Source organism: Epinephelus lanceolatus, chromosome 1, assembly GCF_041903045.1.
Source record: "Epinephelus lanceolatus isolate andai-2023 chromosome 1, ASM4190304v1, whole genome shotgun sequence".
Lineage (NCBI taxonomy): Eukaryota > Metazoa > Chordata > Actinopteri > Perciformes > Serranidae > Epinephelus > Epinephelus lanceolatus.
In genome coordinates, this window is record NC_135734.1 from 22321184 (window position 1) to 22339322 (window position 18139).

Below are 18139 nucleotides of genomic sequence, written 5' to 3' on the forward strand. Positions count from 1 at the left end.
TGAGCTTTTGCACCAACTTTTGCACCTCGGGGCCTGCTGCACATTGAGCTCAGGTCTGTCGGTCAATACTCCAGGGCAGCACACACACTTTTCGTCCCTCCCCCTGGCCAGAGAGCTGTTTTCTCAGCAGTGAAGTCAGCCACTGTTCAGTGGACGTTTGGTCATGTCTGGACTGCAGGGTGTTCGACTGCTGCTGCTGTGGGGCAGCGCCTGCCTCTTGCTGCCCGGCCTGGCCCAGGGGGCTCTGGTCATCTCCGGGGACCATGAAGCTCTGCAGGTAACTTAACACACCGACCTTTTTGTACTCTGTTTCTAAAATCACATTGTTTTACAGCAGAGGTAATCATTTTATCTGGTGGTTCCTGATTTAACCACTGGTCTGTTTTCATATGAAGAATCTCTTTAACATGAACTGTGTGACTTCAGATTTTTTTTTTTTTAACTTAAATCCTGCTCAGTTTTACTATCAAATTACTCCTTCTAACCTCTCCTCTCTGTTTGTATGTGTGTGACGCAGAATGTTAAGTTTTTCTTATAAGCTGGTTCATGTTAGGTCAGTGTTTTTCTTCTAACATTTTGGCACCATGTTGATTCACCCTGTTGTATTTGTATTTCAGGAGACAAGAGGAGCTGCCAGATCACTGCAGGTACTTTCCAGAAATTATTTACTGACAGACAGTCCTTTTATATCATGGTAAAAATGTTACACTAAAGTTGCATCTTTCTGCTTGTACATTTTAATTCTCAAAGTAAAATGAATAAGGCTATTTTTACGTGTAGATAATTCACATTATTAAATCCCATAAAGCAAGAGTTGAAGATGAAATTGCCTGATTTACACAGTGTTTAATTTTGATTTCTCAACTGAAATGTTGACTGTTTTTTTGTTTTTTTTGCTTGTTTGTTTTTTATTGTTTTTATTGTTACAGAAAAGAAGTACAAATGAGGCCAAGGTAAGAAAATAATTGTATCTCTATTGGTCACAGTGAGAAATATTCAACTGAATTCAATACAATTTTAACGATCATGTAAAGACATTGGTATATGCAGCAGCTCACCACAAAGATCAGCCATGTATTGGAGAAGGAAGAAAAAACTCCATTAATGACCAAACTAACAACTAAAGGCTGTGGAAATAGCTCATCAATCAAGGTCAATAGACTTGGTGAGATGAGATGAAGAGGGAGCTGAGGATCTGGATTTGAAGAGGAGTGGGCTTTTGATGAGCTTGTCCTGGTCTCTGGATAAGGTGGAGGTGAATGGAATGGAGGAGGGAGCGACGATTCTGCCTAAAATGACAGCTGACAGGAGCAGAGAGGAGAACAGCTTAAAAGTTTGGCAGGATCAGCATGAATGGCTGATGGAGATCGTGGCAAAGTTTGATTGGCTAACCGGGAGAGGGAACGCCCACAGTCAGCTGATTGGTGGAAGTGGTGAGAGTGGGATAGAGAGAGAATTGCAAATGGATGTAGCATGAACAAAGTCCTCCTGATTGAACTCATACTGAGCTTCATGTCTTTTTAGAAATGTCTTCAAGCTGTTATAATATATATCTTTGGCATCACATTTAATGTTTTATCTGTACATGCATATGTTAGGCGATTCATTGTTTTTCAAATGCGCTGGTTGTCCATTTACTTAAAACATGTAAAAAAATGTACAGCTTGAATTTGAAAGATTACTACACTGATTGTTAGGAACAAAATATTTACCGGGAACTAACCTTCTCAAGTTACTATCAATCAATCAATCAAACTTTATTTGTATAGCACTTTTCATACATTAAAAATGCAGCACAAAGTGCTTCACAGAATAAAAACAAACAAAAATAATACATACAGTACAGGCCAAAAGTTTGGACACACCTTCTCATTCAATGCGTTTTCTTTATTTTCATGACTATTTACATTGTAGATTCTCACTGAAGGCATCAAAACTATGAATGAACACATGTGGAGTTATGTACTTAACAAAAAAAGGTGAAATAACTGAAAACATGTTTTATATTCTAGTTTCTTTAAAATAGCCACCCTTTGCTCTGATTACTGCTTTGCACACTCTTGGCATTCTCTCCATGAGCTTCAAGAGGTAGTCACCTGAAATGGTTTCCACTTTACAGGTGTGCCTTATCAGGGTTAATTAGTGGAATTTCTTGCTTTATCAATGGGGTTGGGACCATCAGTTGTGTTGTGCAGAAGTCAGGTTAATACACAGCCGACAGCCCTATTGGACAACTGTTAAAATTCATATTATGGCAAGAATCAATCAGCTAACTAAAGAAAAACGAGTGGCCCTCATTACTTTAAGAAATGAAGGTCAGTCAGTCCGGAAAATTGCAAAAACTTTAAATGTGTCCCCAAGTGGAGTCGCAAAAACCATCAAGCGCTACAACAAAACTGGCACACATGAGGACCGACCCAGGAAAGGAAGACCAAGAGTCACCTCTGCTTCTGGGGATAAGTTCATCCAAGTCACCAGCCTCAGAAATGGCAAGTTAACAGCAGCTCAGATCAGAGACCAGATGAATGCCACACAGAGTTCTAGCAGCAGACCCATCTCTAGAACAACTGTTAAGAGGAGACTGCGCGAATCAGGCCTTCATGGTCAAATAACTGCTAGGAAACCACTGCTAAGGAGAGGCAACAAGCAGAAGAGATTTGTTTGGGCCAAGAAACACAAGGAATGGACATTAGACCAGTGGAAATCTGTGCTTTGGACTGATGAGTCCAAATTTGAGATCTTTGGTTCCAACCCCCACATATAAACACACACACACACACACACACACACACACAGTCAATATAGTCAATAACATGGCTGGGCACTGAGGAACCAGGTGAGGAAAGAACCACCTATGGGGAGCCATCCACACTGAGAGGCGCTACAGCCCACAGCCACAGGGAGCGCCGCCACAGAGACCACCCCGACCAGACAAACCGGGGTGGACTCCACACATGGTGTGGAGATTAGGAAAAATTGAAGAGTTAAAGATTAAAATAATATTAATAATAATAATAAATAAATAAATTAAGATTTAGAGACTAAAATGCATAGAGATTTAAAAATAAATAATTTAAAAGCATTAGAAAGTAAAAAGAACATAATATAATAGAAGAATTAAAAGAGTACAAGAAATCAGTTAAGAGCTAAATTAAAAAGGTGAGTCTTGAGCCTCCTTTTAAAAACATCAACAGTCTCTGCAGTCCTGATGCTCTCCGGCAGGCTGTTCCATAAGTGAGGGCCATAATGGCTGAATGCAGCCTCCCCGTGGGTTTTTGTTCTAACTCTTGGAACAATTAAAAGGCCAGTGCCGGAGGACCTCAGGATTCGCGAGGGTTGATATGATAAAAGCAGGTCAGATAAATAAGATGGCCCAAGACCGTTAAGACATTTAAAAACTAATAAAAGAACCTTAAAATCGATCCTGAAACACACGGGGAGCCAATGCAGCGATTGTAAAACTGGTGAAATGTGCTCCCGCCCTCTGGTCCTTGTCAGCACTCGTGCGGCTGTGTTTTGGAGTAGCTGCAGATTAGAGATGGTCTTTTTGGGAAGACCAGACAGCAGGGCATTACAGTAATCTAAACGACAAGAGATAAAAGCATGCACCAGCACCTCCGTGTTAGCCTGAGAGAGAAACGGGCAGACTCTGGCTATATTCTTAAGATGATAAAAACCTATCTTTGTTACATTTTTGATGTGTGGAATAAAACTAAGCTCAGTCAAAAATGACGCCCAGGTTCTTTACACATTGTGAAGGTTTAAAATCTTTTAGTTTTGGTAAAAGTTTCTCTCTCTGGCCTTCAGGACCAATAATTAAAACCTCTGTTTTGTCCTGGTTGAGCTGTAGGAAATTCACTGCCATCCATGACTTGATATCTAAAATACAGTTAAAAAGGGTATCAATTGGCCCTGTGTCATCAAGAGACACGGCGATGTACAGCTGTGTGTCATCTGCGTAACTGTGGAAGCTGATGCCGTGCCTCCTGATGACGTCCCCAAGGGGAAGCATGTATAGATTAAAAAGAATTGGACCTAAAATTGACCCTTGGGGCACCCCACACCTAATTTCATGCGTTGTGGAGGAACATGTATCCATACTTACAAAGAAACAACAATCTGTGAGATAAGAGCTGAACCAGTTAAAAACAGTACCAGAGAGGCCCACCAGGTTTCTGAGTCTGTTTAATAAAATGTGGTGATCTACTGTATCAAAGGCGGCGCTTAGATCCAGTAGTACCAAGACTGTGAGTTTTTGTGAATCAACATTCAACCTGATATCATTTAAAATCTTTAAAAGGGCTGTCTCGGTACTGTGGTTCATCCTAAAACCAGATTGATATTTCTCTGAAATACTGTTTCTTTTTAAAAAATCATTTACTTGGTTAAAAACCAGTTTTTCTAAAATCTTACTTAAAAACGGTAAGTTGGATACAGGTTGGTAATTATTAAAAATGTTGGGATCTAAATTACTCTTCTTCAGAAGGGGCTTCACCACCGCCGTTTTGAAGGCAGCGGGGAAGACACCCGTCTGAAGAGAGTAATTCACTATATTTAAAATCTGTTCCTCAAAGAATCCATAAAATGTCTTTAAAAGTGATGTGGGAATCGGATCTAAAAGCCAAGTTGTTGGGTTTACCTGGGAGAAAACTCGACCAAGTGTCCTCGCATCAACCAGGACAAAACTCTCCAGTGTTTCCTCAGGTAAAAGCAATGATCCAGGTGTGTTAAAAATTACATTCCGTTGGGATAAAAGACTGGACCTGATATCATCGATTTTACTTCTGAAGTGGTCTGCAAAGTCCTCGCAGAGGGCATCTGTTGATATGTTGGATGGTTTATTAAAATTGGTGTTGGTTAAAAGATCGAAGGTGGAGAAAAGAAATTTGGGGTTGTTTTTATGATCGGAAATGAGTTTTGAAAAGTGGGATATTCTTGCCTGTTTGACTGTTTTATTGTAGGTTTTGAGTTGTTTGCGTAATATTTCAAAATGAACTGTCAATTTGGTTTTTCTCCACCTCCTCTCTGCACTCCTGCATTTTCTTTTCAGTCTTTTGATGTTATCATTTCTCCACGGGGGTGTAGGTTTTGTTTTTCTGATTTTGGTTAAAAGTGGAGCCACTGAGTCAAGTGTTGACTTTAATTTACTGTTAAAATTGTCCACAATAAAACCACAGGGTGCAGGTAAAATTTCAGCAGGAGTGCTCTGTAAAATCTCGATAAAATTTGCAGCCACTTCAGAAGTTAGGTAGTGTTTCCTCACCGTTCTCACCGGGGCCTCCTGATGGCTAAAACTGGTGATGTTAAAATACACACAGTAGTGGTCAGACACAGCCAGGTCAACAACAGAGGACACACCAGTGGACAGGCCATAGGTTATGACCAGGTCCAGGGTGTGTCCTCTGTTGTGAGTCAGCTGTGTGACATGCTGTTTAAAATCCATGCAGGTTAAAAGATTTAAAAATTCTCTGGACATTGGATCCGAGGTATTATCAGCATGTAAATTAAAATCACCAGTTATTAAAATTCTATTATAGGTGGTGTGTATGATTGTTAATAGTTCTGAAAAATCAGTGATAAAAGAGGTGGAATGGTGGGGTGGTCTGTAAACTGTGATACAAAGAATAGGAGGGCTTTAAAACAAAGGCATGATACTCAAATGATGAGTAGCTGTTAAAAGAAACTTCAGTAGAGTGCAGCGAATTTTTAGTGACTGAATAGAGAATAAAAAATTAAAATTTGGTGGGCAGGCCTCGGTGAGAACAACAGGTGCGTCAGTGCCAAGCCATGTCTCTGTTAAAAGAATACTGTCCAACTTGTTATCTAAAATCAGGTCATTTATGATAAAAGTTTTATTTAAAGAGAGTGCACGTTCAGCACGGCCAGGTTAATGTTTGTGCCGAACGTGCGCTCATCATCACAATGTGGTGAGTGTGGAGCAGGTGTGAGGGGAACTAAGTTTTTGGGGTTGCTATTGGTCCATGGTGAAGTTGTTCTGTTAAATCTGTTTGAAATTCTGACTGGAATGGATGTGGATGTGGGAGTGGGTTGGGGATGAACCAAAGAGGAAACCAGGGGGGCGTGTGCTTCCAATGTACGTCAGTCACATGGGGCACACTGAACAGCGTGCTGAATGTTAGCGCTAACATGCGGCTGCCCAGCCTGCTCGGGTGAAGCCCGTCAGCCCTGAAAACGGAGGACCGGTTCCAAAATAAGTTAAAATTGTCGATAAAAGTGAATCCATAGGTGCTACAGGCAGCCTGGACCCATGAATTGAGGGAGTGTAGCCGACTGAAGCGTTCTGCCCCGCGGGACAGTGTTGGCAGGGGGCCGCTGATAAAGACCGACTTACCACAGTTTTTTAAAAGGTTAAAAAGAGCAACAAAATCCATTTTTGTCTGCTCTGATTGCCGGCGGGCCGTGTCATTTGAGCCCAAATGGAAAATCAGCCGATTTATGGAGGAAGGGAGTGAATGAAGCAGTTCTGGAAGTTTGTCAACGATGACCGGAACTGTGGCTCCAGGAAAGCAGTGAGTTGTGGCGTTGAAAAAACGAATATTCCTGATGATGCTGTCTCCAAACAACACGGTGGAAGGAGGGAAAAGAGGACGAAGAGGAACACGATGGGGATAGGGTGACTCACATGAGGCAGGTGGACGGTCCATGCTGCGTGACCGGGGGGGCAGGAGCGGCGGCGACTCGGCGGTCCCGGCCCCAGCCCCGGCAGGAGCAGCGCCATCCCGGCTGTGGGAGAGGAGTCCCCCGGAGCGTCTCCGTACAGCTTCCTTTAGGAGCCTCCGACGCGCCGCGGAAACCGATGTCCGGGATGGGAGTCGATGGTCGGGTCCTGCAGCCGCGGCACTCCGGTCCACAGGTGCCAGCGAGGAAGACGCGGATCCATCCGTGCAGGGCGCTGCAGGTGTACCACCGGCCGGCGGAGAGGGAGCCACAGCACCGTTAGACGCCGAGGCCGACTCCTCCAAGCGGGGAGCGGCTGGAACAGCATCGGTCGGCGGGGAAGGAGCCGCAGCAGCAGCGTCTGCAGTGCCAACATCTGGATCTCCGTCCGATGCCAGGGCGCTGTAGCGGTTTGACAGGCTGAGGCGCGGAGGTGAGGCAACACAGCCAGGGCCTCTTTTACAACCTGCCGACCACCTCCACCCAAGACCACCGGCGACTCGGTGTTGAGCTGGAGGACGGTGGAGGCCAAGCGCTGGGATCCCAGTGCACCGTGTCCTGGAGGGCCGCCGTGAGTGAGGCGAGCTGGAGCGACTGTTCATGAGCCACCTCCTGGAGGGCGGTCAGCATGGAGGATTTGATGTTTAGCTCACCAGAGAGCCGGCGAATGTCCTCTTTCAGGTCAGAAATCTTTTTGTCTGCTTTTACAAGCTGGGGGTCCACATCGGCGTGCATAGATGTAGCCATATATAGGCTATGCTGGCGGAAGTTTTCCCACCTGTCAAGCAGGCCGTGTCTGGCTGTTAAAACCCCTAATGCTTGGACATCCAGTGATTAAAATAACGTCCGATTAAATGAGATAAATAAAAACAACTGATGTCCAAGCAGATAGCTTAAAAGTTACTCCAAAGCTAAAATAAATCAGTTTAAAATCGCGGGTTAGGGAGAGCACAGACAGGCAGCTACAAACGCCGACACATGCGCAAAGGAATCCCTCCAGTTTTCCCTCCAAAAAACACCACAAAGAGGCCTCCAAATATTATGCCTCTGTGCCGGCGACAGCTGTGGCCGGAGACATTATGTTTTCATGTTACCGGTCCCATTCTTGTGAACGTGATATCTCAAGAACGCCTGCGGTGAATTTCCTCAAATTTGGCTCAACGATGAACTGATTAGAATTTGGTGGTACATGGTAAATGGACCTGTACTCGAATAGCGCCTTTCTAGTCATCTGACCACTCAAAGAGCTTTTTACACTATGAGTCACATTCACCCATTCACACAAACATTCACACACTGGTGGCCGAAGCTACCGTACACTCACACTCACACACCAATGCGATTTGAGGTTCAGTATCTTGTCGTATGTTGACGTATCTGTTCAAGGATACGTTGACATGCAGACAGGAGGAGCTGGAAATCGAACCACTGATCTTCTGACTGGTGGACGACCTGCTCTACCTCTGGGCCACAGCTGCCCAGGTCAAAGGTCAAGGTCACTGTGACCTCACAAAACATGTTTTTGGCCATAACTCAAGGATCCATATGCTAGTAACAAAATTTCACACAAATGTCTGATAGAAAAAAATTAACAAGTGATGACATTTATATCCAGATGGTCGAAGGTCAACTTCCTTATGACACAACAATCTTCTAAAGAAAAACTTTTCTAGTCATTATTTAACATCATAGCTCAGGAGCAGAAGGGAAGACATTTGGTCAGATACTGAATTGGTGACAATAATTTTCAAACTGTGCTGATTGTAAAGATCTGTGCTGTGTGTGAAGCACTGATGTTTCCACAGGCATGGATGTAAACTGTAACTGCAACTGGTGGAGGCATACAACTGCAAGGTGCTAATTCTAGTTTCTGATTATTTTTGTGAGGGGAGCCCAGCGATAGTATCAAGGTGGCCATGGCCCTCCTTGGCCACCCCTTGGTGGCGCTACTGCTTGTAACATAGAGCTTTCCCTATTCAGTTGTGTTTCAGTCTTTCCATCTCTTCCTTCCTCTCTTTCTGTCTCAGGTGGAGGTGTACAGTGTGAAAGTGGACTGCACTGTGACGTCTCGTTTCGCCCACACCGTCATGACCTCCAAGGCTCGGAACAAAGCAAACTTCCCCCAAGAAATCTTCTTTGAAATGGAGCTGCCCAAGACCGCCTTCATCACCAACTTCAGCATGTCAGTCCGTCTCCACTCTGATTTCCACTCTGTCTGTGACACTGTTCATCACTGCTTCCTCTCCCAGTCGTCCTCTAAAGCTGATGTTTCTCACTTTACTTGCCTTAAGTTGCATATTTCTCCATCTGTGTGCCTCACAGGGAAATTGATGGCCAGGTGTATGTTGGGGAAGTGAAAGAAAAAGAGAAAGCCAAGAAACAGTATGAGAAGGCTGTTTCCTCTGGACAGACTGCTGGACTGGTCAAGTGAGTCAAAGAAAATAAAACAAACACATCAACAAAGCATCGAATACACGTTCAAAGAAATATGTGAGATCTATATTTTAATGTACTAAACTGATCACTCAAACAGTAGAGGCTGTCAGTCATGCTTGTGTTTCATTGCAGGGCATCTGGAAGAAAGATGGAGAAGTTTTCAGTGTCTGTCAACATTGCAGCTGAAAGTAACGTGACTTTTATTCTGACCTACGAGGAGCTCCTTCAGAGGAAACTGGGCCAGTATGAGATTCTGACTCGAGTTAAACCCCAACAACGGGTCCAGGATTTTCAGGTGAACGCACGTCCATGTTCAAATCCTGTCTCTTGTTGAGTTCAGATATTCTAAAAAAAATGGTTTAACTGACAAATTATGTGTGTGTGTGTGTGTGTGTGTGTGTGGAGACAGATAGTAACAAACATCTATGAGCCTCAGGGCATTTCTTATGTGGAAGCCCATGCAACCTTTCTCACCAATGAACTGCTCCCCCTGGTGGAGAAAGTGGTCACAGACAACAAGGTACAAAAAACAACAGGCCTTATAAGAAGTTGTCTCTGATTCTTTGCTTGTCTTACAGTCTCTGAATTTCAACTCTCTTATTTCTGCTCTCAAAATCTTTCTTTAAATTCAATAAAACAACTGACCCAAGATTTAAGAGTGAGCTGAACTGGTTGTAACGTATCCCGTTGTCAGGCACACATCTCTTTCTCACCAACTATGGAGGAGCAGAGGAAGTGTCCAGACTGTGATGGGACACTCATCGACGGAGATTTTGTCATCAAGTACGACGTGAACCGAGCAAAGAGCCTCGGGGACATTCAGGTTAGCTGTCAACAAACACTGTACTCAGTACTTGCTTCGTGCACATTTAAATCAGGCTTTACGTGTAAAACCAGCCCAACTGCCCGAAAAAAATGTTGGCATTGTACGTTTCTGCAAACCACAGTTATATTACATTTTGCACGATTCACATAGTTTAATGAGATGTTGGGACATTTCCAGCGATGTTAGTAGCAACCAAAGCAGGTTTTTTTAACAAGAGCAAATGGGGTATTTTAATCCACAAGATGATGTTTTTGTAACCCAAACTAAGTGGGCTTTTTTGCCCAATCTAACCTCACATAAACCACAGTGTTATGACAACATTAAATTGAAAAGTGAAATGTAAAGAAACATGTCCGCAACACATTAAACATACAATGTCACATATCCATGGTGTGCAGAAATGTACAGTACCAACATTTATTTTTGTGATTGGGATGGTAAAATTATATAGGTTTAGCTGAGCGAAGCATTAGTTCAGACAGGACATGTTGTCAATCTCAGCTCATATCTGAGCTATATCAGCTGATCTCAAACAGCCAATCAACTGATGGAGCAGCTGATTGATGGAAGGGAGCCAGCTGATAGATCACATGATTCCTTTCTATGCAACCAATTGGTGAATCTCATTCAGGACGCCCTATTGAAACTGCTCTGGCCTGCCTACTGTTGCTGTTTCCTCTGCAAGCTGCAACTGGCCTCCACCCCAGCTGCTCCCTTATGTTGTGTCTGACTTATCAATGTCATTTCTGTTGATGCTGCTCTGTTCTGTTCCTGGGGGGGTCTTTGCCTCTGCTGTCCCTGCCTTAGGTTTTCCATGTAGGCACATGGAAGGGCAGGGAGGTGTGCTCTCTCTGTCTTAAGTCTTTCCATGCAGGTGCGTGGAAGGACACAGAGGTGTGCTCTGTCTGCCTTAGGCTTTCCATATAGGGGGGCATGGAAGAGGCTTTCTGCGTAGGCCCGAGGAAAGGCAGAGAGGCCCCAGAACAGAGCCATACAGCCAATTATAATACTGCAAATGGAAGTAAAGTTTTCCTTGACTAAAGTGTTCTGACTGAACTGTATTTGTCTGAGGGCTGAGTTGTAAAATGAAATTGACCAATCTATGGTTAAATTGCCCAACGTGTAATGAATCAACTATATTTTATTGGAAAAATTCATCCAATTGTCATGTTGCCTTGTCATACTTTCATGTATACTTCTGCTCTTCATTCTCTTCAGATTGTGAATGGATACTTCGTGCACTTCTTTGCTCCCCCTGACCTGCCCAGAGTCCCAAAAAATGTGGTGTTTGTGATTGACAGGAGTGGATCAATGAGTGGGAGAAAGATACAACAGGTGAAAGACCATTCCTACTGTTGTTGTGTATCGATGGCCACATGAACACATTTTGACCTCTGACCTTTTGACTCATTGTAGACACGACAGGCATTGCTGGCCATCCTCAAAGACCTCCACGAGGAGGACCACTTTGCTCTCATCCCATTTGATAGCAATGTTGAGTTTTGGAGGGAATCACTTACCAAAGCAACCAAGGAAAACGTGGCTGAAGCAATGACATATGTCAGAGGGATACATGACCGCGGATGTAAATCGAAAAACAAGTGACATTACCTCTGTTGCTAAATTTCATCTTAACTCTGTAAATGACAGACATACACTCTCATACTACACATTTTACAGTATGTTGTGTGTTTTACTTCTAGCAACCAATATGAATGATGCACTGTTGAGAGGTGCGGAAATGCTGGTCAAAGACAGGCAGGAGAAGAAGCTCCCAGAGAGGAGCGTCGATATGATTATTTTACTGACTGATGGAATGCCAGACGGGGGTGAGCATGCAGAGTGTGTTCATACTGTAGGATATACTGTTGTTATGAGTGTGCATTTGATCGATGTATTTTGTATTGAGCATTCATTTTCTGCATGTTGTATCTGTGCATTTGAAGGAAGGTCTCAGCTCCCGATTATTCAGGAGAATATGCGATCGGCTATTGGAGGAAACATGTCTCTGTTCTGTCTTGGATTTGGAAATGATGTGGATTATTCCTTCCTGGATGTGATGAGCAAACAAAACAAGGGAGTGGCCCGCAGAATCTTTGAGGGTTCAGATGCAGACATTCAACTTCAGGTAAAGGCTCCAACTCTAGGCTCTGAATACGTTTTTCTAAACCAATTCAAAGATTTTATGAAGCTAAATGTAAATAATACCAGCTATGCTGAATTCTTCCACAATTGTGTAATCACTACTCATAATAAAATGATGATAAAAACTCTTCATATGGAACATTTTATACAAATATATGTAATGTGTATGTGCATTTATTCCAGGGTTTCTATGAGGAGGTGGCCAACCCTCTGCTTTCAGAGGTGGACCTGCGTTATCCTGACAACACAGTGGACTTCCTGACTACTAACCACTACAGCCAGCTGTTTAACGGCTCAGAGATCGTGGTGGCTGGTCGGCTGATGGACAATGACCTGGACAATTTCATGGTGGAAGTGTTCGGCCAGGGGGTGAGGAGAAGGAAATGGCGGAAATTTAGAGACAATACAGATGTGGATAGATGATGTGTGTTTATTACTCTGAGTTTTTTCCTCTCACCTGTAGTTTGAGGAGGACTTCAGGGTGCAGGGTCAGGCCAGTGCTGTGGATTGGAATGTGATATACCCAGATGAGGAGTACATCTTTGGAGATTTCACAGAGCGTCTGTGGGCCTACCTCACCATCCAGCAGCTACTGGAAAAGAGGTCTGATTGACAAATTTCACTCAAGCTGAGACCTGAAATCTTTATTTACCATTGGTCTCGTGAAAATCTTTGTCAAAGGAGTACTTTACTCCCCAAATAGCCATTTGTATATAAAGTTCTCACCCCGAGTAACACTGAATCAATGCAGAAAACTTGGAGGACTCCACGGTGAATAAAGAATCCCACAACAGAGAAAATTCTTGATGAATTAAAGGCATAGTGGACCATCTTTAACAACAGCAAAACTATATCAAAACATCCATTTACGTGCTGTTACATAACTCATGCAATATAATCCAAGACTCATTTATTCAGTCATATGCTCATTACTTTCCAAAAATCTGCATTTTCACTAAAAGCTTACTATTTCAAAACTGACCTGAAAATTAAACCAATGTAGGCTCTCTGCAAAGCTTGACCCCATCGACCAAACTAAATGACTGAGGCAGCAGTACACCAGCAGCTCCTGTGTTCAGCGACGTAAAATTACTGTGAGAATTCTCTCAGTTTTTAGATTTTTCGTTCACAGTGGAGGCATGCTAAAAAAATTTCTTCAGGAATCCAACATAATACCAGGTGTGTAATTGATGGCCATTTGGGGCTGAAGTATTCCTATAATAATACCTTTTGGGCATCGTCTGAGAGCCCAAGATGAATCTTGTAACTTTTTTTTTGTAAGATTCAGTGGTGGTTTTCTTGATGCCAGTGTCATTTGTGGCACCTTAAGTATATTTTTCCTTCATGCAGCAAGAGCGGTTCCCCAGATGAGAAAACCAACGCCACAGCCAAGGCCCTGGACATGTCTCTGAAGTACAGCTTTGTCACCCCTCTCACCTCCATGGTGGTCACCAAGCCTGAAACTGAGGATGGAACAGACAGCCCTCTCATTGCTGACAAGCTGACTGAGGGTAAGGCAGGAAAGAGAGGGTTTAAAAAGTGATACTGGACAGGTTTTTCTAAACATGGTTGCTGTCAGGCTTTTCCCTGAAAAGGAAAGCCTTATTGTAAAACAATCACAAGCAACACTGACTGCTGGATTCATGTTTTCAGCATATTATTTCTCTTTCCTCAACTGCACCAGCAGAGGGTGGTGCTCCAGTTTGAACTGTGGAATATACTAAGTTGTCTGTTTTTTACAGAGCAAAGACAACAGGCAGAGAGAGTGTGTAAGACAATCTTTTTTTTTTTTTTACCATATAGCATAAAAGATTCTTTTGGTATTAAATAAATTAACTGTATCGCTTTCAACTTGAATGTTATTGTTCCTGTTTCTAGCACATCGATATGTACCCCCTGCATATCACCCACCACCACCCACATATTTTGGTAAGTACATTTTTAGTTTTAGCTACATGGCTCTGGGTTTGGTAATATCAGCCTGTTGGTCAGCTGGTCTGTCAGTCGACCAAGAAATTTAGTAGCCCTTAAATATGCAAAACTTAAAGCCTTTAAAGATGTCAGGGAGTATAACATCAGTTGGCTATAAACTGTTGCTTGACAAACTGACCCAGGGAAATTTACACTGAGCATTTGACCAATGATAAAATAAAGCTTTCCTGAGAATGTTAATCCCTTAGAAGTGTCTTAATGTATCATTTTAAGAGGATATTGAGCTGGGGAACAGAGAATCCCAGGGATACAGATACGTTCCCACTCACTGTGAACATGTTAGCATGGCTGTGGACTCCTGCGACTTTACCCCTATTCTTGTTCAAATGTTTCAATCAACATGTTGAGCCAAAACTAGATTTAAAACAAAATCTCATCCATTTTGTTAATTGATGTCATTATACTCTGGTGTCACCTGCAGTGGATGGAGATCCTCATTTCATGATAGAGCTTCCTGACAGACACGACGCCCTGTGCTTCAATATCAACGACATGCCAGGAACCATTTTCAACCTGGTCAGAGACCCAGAACAAGGTCAGCCCTGAGTCCTCATTATCCTCATGACTTTGTTACCTCTTGATGTTTTGCCTCACACATGTGTATTTCCTGGAGATGATTTAGGACATTTCTCATGTATGAGCCAGTAAACCACACCCCTGCATCTAAAAACAGTGAGTGACTGAATCCTGTGTTGTTTCCTCAGGTATTTTGGTCAATGGCGAGACCATTGGAGACAAGAAGATTCCCCCTGATGGTAAAATTAACACCTACTTTTGGCGTTTCGGCATCATCCACCAGACTCTGGGGGTGAGGCTAGAGGTGAGCACTCAGGAGATCTCAGTGCTCCAGGATGGCAAACAAGTCAAAGTGCTGTGGTCTGATACAGCTGCTTTAAAAGGACCCAAGTAAGGACCCTTTATATGAGTAATATCAAACATAAACACCAGTTCAGGAAGAATAATTATCATCTTCCTCTCCTCCCCTTCTTCCTCCTCCAGCATGGATCTCCTCTTGACCAAGGATCGCAGCCTAACGGTTACTCTAAAGGATTCAGTCAAGTTTGTGGTCCTGCTTCACAAAGTGTGGAAGAAGCACCCGTACCATCGGGACTACTTGGGTTTCTACACCCTGGACAGCCACCTCCTGTCCCCTTCTGTTCACGGCCTGCTAGGTACGACATCACACACATGTCAGAGAGTAGACTGCATGCTTTAAGGTTCAATCACAAGTCAAAACCATTAATGTGGATTTGATTTCTGAAATTTCCTGTGATTTCTCCTCAGAGCAGAATAAAAATACAATCATAAAATAACCTGACACCAACAAAATCTGTCAGCCCAGAGAAGTTCCAGAATATCTGCCACTGTGTTTGGGGATTGCTCCTATATGACATACATGCAGAGAGGAGTACACCAGTAGTAGTGAGCTGTTTATGGTACAAAAGCTTGCAGAAACCTACTGTAGAATTCCTGCTCAGCACCAAACTGCAGACAGACACATTAAGCAACTAGCTGGTGAAATAGTGGAGCATTTAGCAGCAAAACAGAAAGACATTCCCTCAGGGGTTGGTAGAAACTAAAACAGAGCAAAATGGAGGATGGATATTGGACTTACATTCATCAGGTTGCCAGAAACAGGACTCCAAATGTTTGATGATGTGTAAATAAGCACCTTTTTGCCAACATGATTGCCATCTGTCAGTCGACCTGAGAGTCAATATATGACGTGCTAGGTGGCCTCCTGGGTCAGGTTTCAAAGTTCATGGATGGCGTCTTCATTGACACTTATTACATGCAGTGTGTCTTTTCAAAATACATATCTGTTTTCACAAGAAATGTGCTGCTCATAGCATGCATACAGTCTTTTTCAATGTAAACTTCCTACATAAGTAAAACACCCTGGTTCAAGGTTTATTTTTTAACTTTAGCCAACAATAATCCCTGGTTAGGTTTAGGCGACAAAAGCACATGGTCAGGTTTAGAAAAAAAAAAAAAAATCATAGTTTGGCATAAAATAACTATGAGTCTTACTAACGTCACGTCACGTCACGTCACGTCATGTCTAGTACTGTAGTTTGCTAAACATACTAGCATCAATCTCTTTGATAAAAAGAGATTGATTTTTGGTTTCACACGGGGAACAAATCGTTGGCTCCTGGGTGAAAGTCGTGTGTTTGTTTGTCCCTTCCACCTCCCCTCACGCCCACCCTGTTGGGACTTCTTGCTCTTTACACTATGATTGTTGCCAGCTGGGTCAGAAATAGCTACTGCTTGGTGCATGTCATACCACCAGAAAGAGTATCTCAGTGCGTTAGTGTCTGACATCCACTGCTTAAGCTATGGTATTTGATGAGTTAGGGCCAGCAGCATCAAAAATAGCCGCCATCCAGTGTGTATCATAGTGCTGTGAAAGGTGCCTCTGTACGTGGCTACCTGACACCAAAAACAATGACGAAGTTTGATGACTTGGGAGTGAGAACAGGCTGTCCTAACAAACTGCGCCATTAGGTTGGTGCACCACAGACTGTTAAAGCTGTAATATCAGCCTTATTATTTTCACCCGTGGGGGCAGTAGGGGGGGCAGTAATTGTGTCAGGGGGGCCATGATTTTTTTAAAACATTTTTTTAAATGTTTTTTGTGATGTTTTGCGGCAAAATGTGGTTTACAGAATGATTTAATTTTAAAATGATATTAACTTTCAATGGTGGTTCGTGCTCCAGGTCAGTTCTACCATGGGATTGAATATGAGGTGTCAGACCTGCGTCCAGGTGAAGTCCCAGAGAAACCAGATGCCACCATGTATGTGAAAGGACAGGAGCTCAATGTGACCAGGTACACTGCAGGCCTCAGATAAGTGTGGAAGAGTTTGTTGCATGCAGTGTGTGTCCACTGAATAAACTGCCTACATGACCATGTCTGTCTCGGTCCACAGAGGCTGGCAGAGAGACTTCAGGAGGGATGTGAAGAACGGAGAAAATGTTCCCTGCTGGTTTATTCACAGTAATGGAACCGGCCTCATCGATGGAGAGGCTGCAGACTACATTGTGTCAGGCCTTTTTAAAACAGTTTAAAAACAGGTTACACATCAGTGTCACTTACACCATGAATGAATGCTTTAACATCTTGTACACAAGGCCCAACAGGCTTCATTCACAGCAGTGCATGGACAATGTCACAGTTTCTATCAGTCTAATTGCTGGAATTATAAGAAAATACAAAATACAAAATACTGAGATGTTCTGAGAGACAGCCTCAGCTGCCACTTGTATTGAAATAAATGGGACAAAGTTGATAAAGATGGACTCACGCTGGACTGAATCATTTCATTTTGTTTTTTGTTGTTTCCATCATTGTTTAGAAAAGACAGTTAAAATGTAACTTATGAGAAAATGCCATAAACATTATTTTTATAAATAAACTGCATGATGTAGGTAAATCCCAGCTGCAAGGTTCAGGACTGATTTTATGCACTAGATGTCATGTTGAGACATTTTCAGCCCATGAAATGTGAATACATTTGGTAGGAAATGTTAATATCAATACCAGCATTGATGTATTTCATCACAGTGCATTGATGTCATCTAGTTACAGCTCACAAACATGTTTGAGCATGCAGTACCACTTCAGTGTTTGTCATGTTTGACTTAGAGAGTGTCCATTTCAAACCCTTTTGCTTTTTGAATCCTAGTTTAAAGGAGAATACCACCTAAATTTATAATTCCAGTATGTTATACCGAATTACACAACCTAGAGCTGGCTATTGTGAGTTCATGTTGCTTATTGTTCCTGACATGCCTTTAAGCATGACAAGTTACTTGACATCGCAAGCTCCATATAACTCCAGGCATGGATGTTGCTTACCATTCTTCACCCAGTATTTAGGGCTAGAAGTAACACTGCTGTCTGGGGGAACACAAATGAAATGTGGTAGCTCATATGTTGCCGGGCCTCATGGGACATGACACATGATTCACTCTAATCAAAGGCTGTGATTAGGCTAATTGTTATGTGATGTATTTCTACAGCTTAAACCTGGCGATAAAAATGTGTCTTATTTGAGA

At 42.8% G+C, this 18139-nt stretch overlaps 1 protein-coding gene across 1 annotated transcript; it reads left to right on the top strand.

The window, feature by feature from the left end:
* The first annotated feature begins 119 nt into the window (after positions 1-119).
* On the top strand, positions 120-17374 carry LOC117250601 (inter-alpha-trypsin inhibitor heavy chain H3-like). Its single transcript, XM_078167430.1, has 22 exons — positions 120-277; positions 618-647; positions 930-953; positions 8706-8860; positions 9001-9105; positions 9247-9409; positions 9524-9634; positions 9809-9937; positions 11159-11275; positions 11357-11525; positions 11644-11769; positions 11887-12068; positions 12269-12454; positions 12549-12688; positions 13436-13596; positions 13828-13854; positions 13964-14014; positions 14499-14612; positions 14782-14983; positions 15077-15249; positions 16799-16910; positions 17011-17374. Exons 1-22 carry the CDS (start codon positions 164-166, stop codon positions 17147-17149), a joined length of 2730 nt encoding a protein of 909 aa, XP_078023556.1. The 5' UTR covers positions 120-163; the 3' UTR covers positions 17150-17374.
* Positions 17375-18139: the final 765 nt, after the last annotated feature.

What these genes read in the sequence shown, in the direction of transcription:
- LOC117250601 (XM_078167430.1), top strand. Translation starts at nt 164, where the DNA reads ATGTCTGGACTGCAGGGTGTTCGACTGCTGCTGCTGTGGGGCAGCGCC. An exon ending in CAGACTGCTGGACTGGTCAA is followed by an intron (nt 9,106 to 9,246) that starts GTGAGTCAAAGA and finishes GTTTCATTGCAG; the next exon opens with GGCATCTGGAAGAAAGATGG. An exon ending in AGGGATACATGACCGCGGAT is followed by an intron (nt 11,526 to 11,643) that starts GTAAATCGAAAA and finishes TTTTACTTCTAG; the next exon opens with CAACCAATATGAATGATGCA.